Source organism: Falco rusticolus, chromosome 4 (assembly GCF_015220075.1).
Source record: "Falco rusticolus isolate bFalRus1 chromosome 4, bFalRus1.pri, whole genome shotgun sequence".
NCBI lineage: Eukaryota > Metazoa > Chordata > Aves > Falconiformes > Falconidae > Falco > Falco rusticolus.
In genome coordinates this window covers 69272919-69283578 of record NC_051190.1, presented here as the reverse complement: position 1 = coordinate 69283578, position 10660 = coordinate 69272919, and the positions used below count along the sequence as shown (strand labels likewise).

General features: G+C 48.1%; 1 protein-coding gene across 2 annotated transcripts in view; it reads left to right on the top strand.

The window, feature by feature from the left end:
• The first annotated feature begins 1042 nt into the window (after window positions 1-1042).
• The window catches only part of GPR158 (G protein-coupled receptor 158), a 210039-nt gene continuing 200421 nt past the window's right edge, over window positions 1043-10660 (top strand). For both annotated transcript variants that reach the window (XM_037386259.1, XM_037386258.1), the window contains exon 1: window positions 1043-2512. In XM_037386259.1, coding sequence (XP_037242156.1) covers window positions 1641-2512 — 872 coding nt within the window. In that variant the 5' untranslated portion in view covers window positions 1043-1640. The remainder of the gene's footprint in view (window positions 2513-10660) is intronic.

Genomic DNA, 10660 nt, shown 5'->3' with positions numbered 1-10660 from the left:
CACAGGTGCTCTGCAGGTCAGCATTGAAAGCCACGGGATTAAGGGCTTAGTTTTGAAGACAGCAGTAGGAATTAGCCTCTTGGAGTTAAAACACCAAGGAAAAAAAGGAGGAAAGATTATGGCCACAGAAGTACGATCAGCCAGCCACTGTGGCTGAAGGGAGAGGGAAGTGGCCCAGCACCCGTGAGGGTGGGAGCACCCCGTGTGATGGGGCACACGTGAGGCAAGGGCGACGCGTGGGACGAGGATCTCAGGAACGCAGCGGAGCCCACAGACGATGCGGGCATCTCGGCCGTGGGTGCACGGGCCACAGGAGGCAAGGCCACCCATTCCGGCCCAAACAGCGAGCGCTCTGCCAAGCGCCTTCCTCCTCCCGCCGAGGCAGCCCGGCCGGCCCCACGCCTGCCCGGGGGCGCGGAGGCGCAGGCCGGTGTCCCCCCGCCACCCACCCCCAGCACGGCTGAGGCAGGAGAGCCTTCCTCACAGCCGCGCAGCGCTGACAGGCGTAGCCCCCGCCCTGCGGATCTAGCTGTAACTGCCTTCCCCCGCAGCGCCGGGCTTCTCCCGTCCCCCCGCGGTGCGGCGGGAGGCGGAGATATTTTTAACGCCCGGCACCCCCCTGCTCCCCTCCGCCCCCGCCGCCGCTGCCCGGCGGTTCCCGCCGGATCGCCCCCGGAGCGTAGGCGCAGAGCGCAGCGGCGCCGCTCCGCGCCCGGCCAGCAGGTGTCGCTGCCACACTCCCGGGCAAGCCCCGCACACCGGCTGGGGCGCGGCGGAGCGCCCACGGGCCGGTTCCCCGCCCGCGGCCCCTGTCCCTCGGCCGAGGGGAGAGCGGAGCGGCCGCCGGTGCGGGGGGGGGGGGGGGGCCGCGTCTGCGCCCCGCGCGGGGCCGGCGGCGGGTGAGGCGAGGTGCCTCGACGCCTCTCGGCGGCGGCAGCACCACCTCCCTCAGTCCCGCACAGCGCCGTCCTCCTGCCCCGTGAATGGCTGCCGGCTGACTGACAGGCGAGGCGGCCACACAGGGCGGCAGCTGCCTGGCGTACACCTATAAGGGCTGGCGGGGAAGGGGTGCCGGCTGGCGAGGGGTTGCCCGCGGCGGAGCCGCCCGGTGAGCAGTTCCCCCGCAGCTGGGGGTCCTCGCTCGGAGAGCCGAGCGCCCGCCCGCCGATCCCCGCAGCGAGTCGCACTCCCGCGCCGCGCCCCCCCCCCCCCCCCCCCCCCTCTCTGGCAGCGGCGCCCGAAGGATGCGGAGCGGCGGAGCGCGGGTGGCGGCGGGGCGCCGCGGGGGGACCCGCCGCTGCGCCGGGCGCGGGCGCCGCCGCCCCTGCGCTTTGCGCTGGGCAGCGGCTCAGTGAGCGCGGTGGCCGCGGCGGGAGGAGGCGCAGGCGGGCTCGCTGCAGTCGCTGCCGTCGCCGGAGGGGCTGGGAGCCGCTCCGCGCCGGCGGCGGGGCTGCGCGACGCCCCGCACTGGGGAGGGCGCGGGCGCCGCCGCCACAGGTGACTCGCGGGCCGGGGGCCGCTTTCCGTCCCGTTGTCGCTCGGCCGCCCCTGCGCGTTCGTGCCCCTGCGCCGCGGCCGCCTGCGCGAAGCCCATCTTCAGCCACTTCGCTGTGCCTGCGCGGCCGGGAGCGCCGGGGGACATGGCTTTGCTCCGGCTCCTTCTTCTCTTGCTTCTCGCCCAGCGGGGGCTCGGTGCCGCCGCCGGCCAAGGGCAGGCGGTGCGCGGCCGGGAGCGGGCTCTCAGAGGGAGGCAGCCTATTTACAACCACATCAAGAGCCGGGAGCCGCCGCCGGCCCCGCGGAGCCGCTCTACGGAGAGCACCATCTTGGCGCAGCGGCTCGCCGAGGAGGTGCCCCAGGACGTGGCCTCGTTCCTCTACACGGGCGACTCCCGGGAGCTGCGGCGTGCCAACTGCTCCGGGCGGTACGAGCTGGCCAGCCTCGCCGGCAAGTCGCGCTTCACCTCGCACCCTTCCCTGCACGGGGCCCTGGACACCCTCACCCACGCCACCAACTTCCTCAACATGATCCTCCAGAGCAATAAGTCGCGGGAGCAGAACTTGCAGGAGGACCTGGAGTGGTACCGCGCCTTGATCAGGAGCCTCCTGGAGGGGGACCCCAACATCTCCAGGGCAGCTATCACTTTCAGCGCGGAGCCTTTCTCCTCCACCCCCCAGGTTTTCCTCCAGGCCAGCCGGCATGAGAGCCAGGTCCTCCTGCAGGACTTGTCCTCTTCGGCTCACCGCCTAGCCAACGCCTCTGTGGAAACAGAGTGGTTCCACGGCTTGAAGCGCAAGTGGAGGCCTCATCTGCACAGGAAGGTGTTAAACACTGGCCCCAGAACTTTGGAGAACAGCTGGAAGAGGCGGGAGGGCTTCACTGCTGATAAGAGCCACATCAGGTGGTCCTCGCCATACCTGGAGTGTGAGAATGGGAATTACAAACCCGGCTGGCTGGTGACTCTCTCGGCAGCTTTCTATGGGCTGCGGCCAAACCTGCTCCCCGAGTTCAGGTAGGAGGGGTGTTGCTCTGCTTGCTTTCTGCCAAGAAGCGGGTAGGATGGGGTTCTGGTTCTGCCCCCCTCCTAGGAAAGGGTGTGCGGTGTCTCTGGAGTGACCAGATCAACTCTTGCAGGCAGGCTGCTCAGTCACACCGCAGAGCAACCTCAGGCCTTCCTGTGGAGCTCTACCTTCGTGTGCCTTAGGGAGGTGTTACTCGGTAAAAGAATCGCTTTCATCTCTGTCTGTAAGACAGCATTTGCTTTACCTGCTCCCAGCGAAACAGGTGTGCGTGTGGGTTATGCTCCTGGTGTATTTCTGGTGGGGAGAGGGGAGCAGCTGTTGCCAGGTGTAGGTTATTTCTGACTGCAACTGGAAGATGTTTACTGAGGTGTTGTTTCTTACTACGCTGCATAATTAAACCTTGCTTGACCCCAGCTGTGCTTTTAACCAACTGGGCATACAACATTGTTACGCTGGTGAACTGTGATTTCTGGTCTCCAGAGCACATCATCCACTGTGGGGTGCTCGAGCCTGGTCAGCGGTCAGTACGTTTGTAGGTAAATAAGCGTGTGTGACTGCAGTTCTGTCACAGTGCATGTGGCAACATCCTGAACTGGCAGTAGAAAAGCTTTCCTTAGGATGCCTCCCGGTTTATAGCTGTGTAGCTGATACCTGGCATATGGAAAGAATTGCTGACTTCTTATTGCTGTTAACCCCAGGACTCTTGCAACTAGGCTGTGACTAGCAGAGAGGGGGCTGTAAAAAGGCCTGCTCCTGTGTCTTCGTGTTTGACAGCAAAGAGGGATTTGCTCAAAGAATGAGAGCAGCCTGTGGGGTACAGGATGCCAGATTTCCTCACAGCGCTTCTGTGGTGAAGCTCATGGGTAACAGTATCCTTTGGGGAAGGCCCACTGCCCAGAAGCAGCTGGCATTTCTCTAGGGGTGAGAGGAGCACAGAATTTGCTTTGTGCTGCAAATCAGTAGTGGGTAAAGATAAAAGACAAGAACATAGTAGGCACCAGAGAGATCTTGTTGCACCTCAGTAGTGAGGCAGTAGTGTCTGTGAACGCTGGTTTTCTTGGCTTAGTCTGAAATCCAGTGGGATCAAACGGGTGTGAATGCAGTCATGCATCCTTGGGGAAAAAGTCTGTTGAATAGAGAGTGGCTGCTTATTTCCCTATTGAATTACCTTTTGCTCTGAAATTTTCACTTAGGGGGTTGGTAGGCTTAAGGTAAAATGAGCTCATCTGCAGGCTGGCTGTTGCTGAATTCCTCTCAAGACTAAAACCCAAGAATAGCTCTACTGCAGTGGTCTTCTGGACCCTAGCAAGGGGTCCAGAAAAGTTCAGGAAACTTCTCCATAGGTCATTGAAATACAGTATTTCACACTTCAGGATGAACTTCAGGATGCAGGTGAAAGCTCATGCAGGCTGTGATACTCTCTTGTTGGGGGTAGAGGTTCACATAACCTGAAAAACCACCAGGCTGGGAGTGGGATGGCAGCCACTAACCACCTATCTGAGAATTTAGATCTTGATATAAAGCTTAATCCAACGGAGCTCAGTCGTGACTTCAGTGAAGAGAAAAAACATGCCTTTTAAACAAGAGAGTCTAAAGCTTCAATCTCAGGTCTGTGCCAAGATGCTGTAATGCCAGGAAGCATCTTGGTGGTGTAGGTTTCTGCTGTGGTAGCGCTGGTGTGCATAACGCACCAGGTCCATTTTGGGGTAACCCTGGCCAACCAAGGCAACCAGTAGAGGTCCTCCTGGGTGCAGTACAAAACGCTGCCTTCATTTCCTTATCTTCCCAGTCTCTATTTACCATGTGGGTGTCATATCAGTTGAAGAAATGGAATAAACTGTTGTAACTGATACTTTAAAGGGCTTCCATTAAGCACATCTAAACTTGGAGAACCTCTTCTTATTTAGAAGATCTTGCAATGGGGTATGCTGTGCAAATTCAAAGTATTTTATTGTTGCTGTACTGAACAGTTAGGACAAAACTAACAAAGTTTTGTTGTATCAACACTAGAGATGAGTTGGTAAGCATTTCTAAGGAAGTGGGTCAGTATGTTTTTGGTAACTATATAAGGAAACAAGTGTAAGAAATACATATATATATCTATATGCACATAATCTGGCAAGGCTAAATGATAGTTCTTTGTTCCTAGGTTGAGATATGTTACATGAAAGATGGACTTCTAAGAAAAGCTTATTATTTGGGATACTGAAAAAGTAACTCTGCAACTACATAGGAAATAGTATAAGCAAAATATACTTCGCCCAAGACTTGTGGGAATGTCTTAATATTTGCACAGTATTTTATATATTTGATAGGCAAACAGCCTCAATGAGAATTCTTAAGAAATGGTTTAAAGTACAAGCATGTAATATAAAAATGTAAAAACTGATGTAGTTATTAGAACATTAGTATTAATTATTAAAGGTGCCTCTTGAAATAAGCTTTATTTCCCCTCACTGTCTGTCTTTGAGTGACACAATGGTTTCAATTCCTGTTTAAGGCCTGTGTGGTAAAAAGCATCATGTATTAACCTCCATCTTTTGAGAAAACTACCTTGGTTTTCCCAACAAAGTGCCTCTGAACCATCTGTTAGGAACATGTAAATGGATCAGTTTACATGCTCTTTCTATTTAATAGACTGGTGTGAGGTCACTGATGGTAATTTAGTGCATGCCCCTTTAGTGTTCTTCTAACAGTTTATGTACCTTTGTCTTTGCCGACATTAGGTTTATGGCATGGTACATTAGGTTAGGAGACCTTCAGAACATGTTATCTCCATGGAGTTCTTTCAGATTGCAGAAAGAAAAGCCGTTGCTACTGCTGCTTGATATCTCTTCTGTTGCAGCATAACAGATGGGTATGTCATGTGGTGTAGCAATGGGAAGAGTTTAATGAAGGCAATACTAATAACTCCTACTGGTTATGTTCAATACATGCTACTACTGCAATCTTGTTGTCAATGATGTTCTGAAAGTGTAGCAAAAACACAAAAAGCTTTGTTGTTGTCTTGAAGGGTTAGAGTGCCTCCTGCCAGAGGAAGCAAGTGTTCCAGGCAGGGACGCTCTTGCAAGCAGCTTGCTATCTGTCTTTAATTTCGCCTCCTGCCCTCTCCCCCCCTTCCCAAGAGATGACAGCCAAACTGTCCAAAGGAAGACCAAGGAAGGTGAGAGAATACGGTTGTCTTAAGTTGTCTTGTCAAGGCTAGCATTGTAGACCAATACTGAGATGAAGCGGAGAAACCAAGGACAACTTGATTGTTCTGTTAAACTCACCAGAAGCTGTCCAGGCCCAGTAGGACCACATTAGCCCAGCACAGTGCTAAGCTAGTGGTCCTGACTGTCAAGCCTCTTAGCAGTGCTTGCTGGTGGTTTTTTTTGTCTGCATTCACTGGTCTTTGGTCCACCCAAAGTGCAGGGAGAGAATGTTACCACCTGCTTACAAAATACAGTGTAGGCTTTCATTCAGGAATGAGGATCCATGAGACTAGGAGTAATTGCTTAGTGATATTAACCATTCCCTTCTCCTTCTGTAAAAAGTCTAAATTGATGAAGTTTGCAGCTAGAATTCACTAATGTGCCCAATCACTTTACAACTCTAGTACTGGCGAGGGTAGAGCGCGATAGCATTTGTCGCTGATCTTCTGTGACTCTCCTCTGCTACTTCCTATTATGTGATGAGACTGAACCATATTCCATGCCACATGGTGATCTGTTTGCAGCCCTACTGTGGAAGTGGAAAGGTGTGAGAAGCTGCATGTTGTGAGTACAGTTCCTTCTCTAAAACTGCTTACTTGGCTCCTGGAGAGGAAATGGGAGGTTTTCATTGCTTCAGCAGCCTACAAGGCCGGTGAGGAGGATCACTGCTTGATCTAGAAGAAAGACATGCTACTAGGAACATACAACTTTAAAAAAAAAAAAAAAAAGTCTTCCTGAGTGACTGTTGGCACAAGCCAACTTAGTGTCATCGGTTAACCAATGTCCATCTTGAAGTAGGTGGGTTTCCCTCTTGACTCACCAGTCCACTGGCATACCAGGCCTAATGGTTGGTTAGTGTCTTCTGATTTCTGATCTAAATTTATTCACAGTCAGCTCTTATTCATTTATTGCTGTTCCAGAACTGCCTTATATCTGAAATAGCACTCTTCACTGATGTTTACTGCCCTGACCTATTTATAGGCAGCACTCCCTTCTTCAACTTTGTTTACTAGACTACACAAATCAGCTTTCTTTAGTCTCCTGTTATAAGCTCTATTGCTATATTCCCTCTTTTCAAGTCTTGTTCCAGTATTTCTTGAATGTGGGTAGTCAGATTCATGTGCAGTGTTTCAGCTTTGTGCAATGACATCAGCTATCCCCAAACTCTGATGAATGAATTGCTGCTTTTGCAGTTCAAAATGTTCTTGTGTGCTGTTCTCGGTTTTTTTAATGTTGTGTTGTAATATGCCAACATTTTGGGAACTGGTCATCGCTCTTGCACTGTTCCACCTAGGAGGTCAGAATATCTCTAGGATACAGGGGCATTTTTCCTCTCCCACTGTGTTCCAGCAAGGCCAGGTAGTTTTTTCACCAAAGCTAGGGCAGTATTTGCAATCTTTTTTTAAGGACTGTTGGGAGAATGCAATGAAATAATGGCTGTTTTGGCAGAGGTACACAATCAGCAAGCTGAGTAAGTTTTTTTTTGTTGTTGTTGTGTGGTTTGTGTTTATTATTTTGAATGATGGTGTTATGGAGCATTTGCTGATAACTTCATTCTGAAGTTTGGCTGAATTCAGTGTTACCTCTTAATATTTTTTTGTCTTCCTGACATTTGCTACTTCTCTCTTAATTAATGGAAAAGTATTCCTTGGTGCAAAGATTAATCTTTATTGCATAGCTAAATTTAGCTTTTTCTTCCCTAAAGGCAGTGTAATGTAGTTATTTCCACTGTACTATTAACAATGACTCAGACCACTCCAGTGTTAGGTCATAATGAGGCTCTTATTTGCCTTCAATAATGTTTCCTTAACTTAAACCATGGAGGTAGAAGTATATATGACAAATAAGTAATTTCTTGTGGAATATATGTGATTCATCTTCTGCTAAATATTTCACAGCTATTAAATTGTTTGGTAAAATAACCATAAATGTAGATGCAAGAAAAGAGATTGTAAAAACAAGTAACTTTTTTCGTTAATTTCTTCCTTTAGGCCCCTTTTTATTTTCTCCCTTAGTTTCTCTTTAGTCTCAGTGCTGAACTAAGAAATAAAATGTATTTAAACTGTTTAGGAGGCTTTTGATTTTTTTTTTTTGTGCCATGATACATTAGTTGTATAATCCTGAAAATATTTTAAAATCGTGAGGCTAACATTTTTTTCTGTAACACACCCTGGCCTATATAATGTGATTGAAGGTGTGGGTGGCTTTAGAACAGGCTTTAAAGATGAAAAGGAATAACTTATTTCCTAGAAGTTCTGAAAGTCTGGATTTATATTCCTGAAAAGAAGTGAGAACAAAGAAACATCTTCCTATGACTTACGGCCGGCTTATAGAAACCCCCAGTATGCTTTAAGTATTCTCTAGACAATCAGTTAAGTCTCTGCCTCTTTTGTACGAGGTCATGGATGAGGGTAGAAAACTGGATGGTGATGAAAGAAAAGAAATAATAAATAGGGATTTCTTTTCTTAGAAACATGATTCAGCTCTCTTCACTATTGGAGAAACAGAAGTGGGTCTTAAAAGAAAGAAGTTAAATATGGCCAGGGGAGGACTGAAACACTTGCTGCATTCGTGTCCACAATTATGTAGCGCATGTTGAGTTGCAATAAAAGGAATTGGCTTTTGGGGTCAAACTGCAGTTTCCCCTCCTCTGTTCTCCCGCTTGGGCAAGGCTTCCAGCACAGCAGGTTATCAAAGCTCTTTTGAGGAGAATGGACATGTGACAGTCCCTGCTGTCTCAGATTCAGCTCCAGGACTGTCACCTTATATTCTCTCTGCTCATGAACCTGGGCTGAGATAGAGAAATGTTCCTAAAGGTGACAACAAAAACACTGCTGTGTTAGGTCAGGTGAAAGGCTTACCTGGCTCGCTCTCCAAAAGCAGCTTCTCGCAAGTACTTACGGGAAAATGTAAGAGCGGTGGATGTGCATGGTTCTCCTATCTTTGTTATATCCCATTACAGATAATAAGTGATAATAAGTAATAATAATTAATAATAATAAAATCAGAGTCTATTCTATCTAAAGAAGTGTTAATAGTATGAATTAAATTGACCTCCTTGATTCTAATTCACTTTTTAACCCATTTTTGTCTTCTGCAATGTAGTTCGGCATGGATTTCATAATTATGAACAGCTTGAAGAAAAGAGACAACTTCTGTTTTTAAATCTGTTCCACGAATCTAAATTCATTGGGAGATCCCAGATTCTTGTGATTAAAAAAAACCACACCAAAACACTGTGGAAAGAGTTCATTCATCTTCTCTATGTCAGTCAGATTTAGCTGTGGGTTATACTAAGTATTTTTATCACCGCCAAACTTTGTCACTGGTCATCCATTTGTGGTCATCTGGGAATGTGTTGAACAAAGAAGGGATAGTTGTGGTGCCCAGCTTGTTAACCTCCCTGCACGTGAAAGCTGACTTTTGTCATGTTGATACTATCAGGAATGGCTCAAAGGTTGGAGCCTTCCTGGCTCTAAAGTGTGCAGTGGTAAAAATAGTTTTCTGCAAAGGCTGTCTCTACTCTGAGCAAGTTTTCTATCTTGATTGTCTGTTGGCCTTACAGATTTTACTTAAGGCTTCGTTTTTCTCAGATATTTGAAAAGTTTTTAATTAGTAGAGCCTATGCTTTTAACATGCTGCTTCTAAAAATGTCTCTTCATTTTTGTCTTACACTTTTGTAGTTTTGCATGTTCCTTGCCCAGATCTATGCCTCTCCATTTTTTTTTTTTTTGTAAAATGTTGGCTTCCACTTTTCAGTTTTAAAACTACCTTTAAATAAATCTTCAGGGTCAGAAAACTGGGTATAGTTAAGCCGAGGCCACCTCTCCTGTGTAGGATCCTGCTAATTAAAAACTTCTTGTTCCCAGTGTCTTTTCTTAAATCTTATATTCTTTTATATATATCTATCTTCTATACTGTTCCTTGAGGCCCTTTATTTCTACCTGTCTCTTTGACCCCATGTATAGTAGTGAGAGCACTAAAAAAAATATGAATACTGGTTTCCTACCGAATAGCTTGAATTTGACTCCACTGTAAGGTGATGCTTTGTTGACTGAGTTGGATGCTAGCAGCTGCTTGAACATCATTGAGAAAAAATAATGTCACCCCTCAAAGTACTTGGGAAGCTCTCTGACTAAACTGCAAGGAAATCCCTAGAGAGATGACACTGCATGCCATAAATCTGAAGGCTGATTTAAATCTGAAATAATTCTTCAGATGACAGAGGATTCAGCTTCAAGTATGCTGCCCTTGTAGTACTGCCTCAAATGGCCTGGAGGGGTGTTCTGTGCAGGTGAACCCTAATTCATGTGCCCACACTACTATACCTTGCTCTTCAGTTAAGTTTATTTTTAGTGAAAGCTGGTTCTCCTGTCAAAATGTGTGCTGAAAAGCAGCAGTCATGCTGTGGCTGAGGTATTAGGTGAGTTTGTCTCTGTCCTAGCTATAAGAAATCAGCAGTAACTCTGTGACCAGGTCAAAATCATGTTGTATGTAATGTCCCAGTAACCTTTTGTGAATCTGCCTGGATATGCAGAGGTAATGGTTTCAAAAATGTCTAAGTGATGCTTGATCCTAAACCTCAACTCTCAAAAGCAACTTGAACCTGCAGAAGCTGCTGATTGCCAGTAAGACTTATGGCTGAAAGTCACTTTTGAATTTGACACCAGGATTATTTTTGGATGCTCAGTTGATGGTACACTAAAGGAGCTTCAGGTGTCAGGTGCTATGCACTGTTTGAAAATTAGTATTCTTGAGAGTGTCAGGCTCCAAAATGAGAAAGGCCAGAAAATATATCTGCCCTGAAAACATTTGCTGTTCTGATTACATTCATCTAGAGGTATGGGCATTTGCAGATTTGGGATGGCTGTAGAGAATTTTTCTTACCTCCTCATTTTGTGGTAAGGAGTAATTATGAAGGGCAGCGTGTAGGGGTGAATGAAT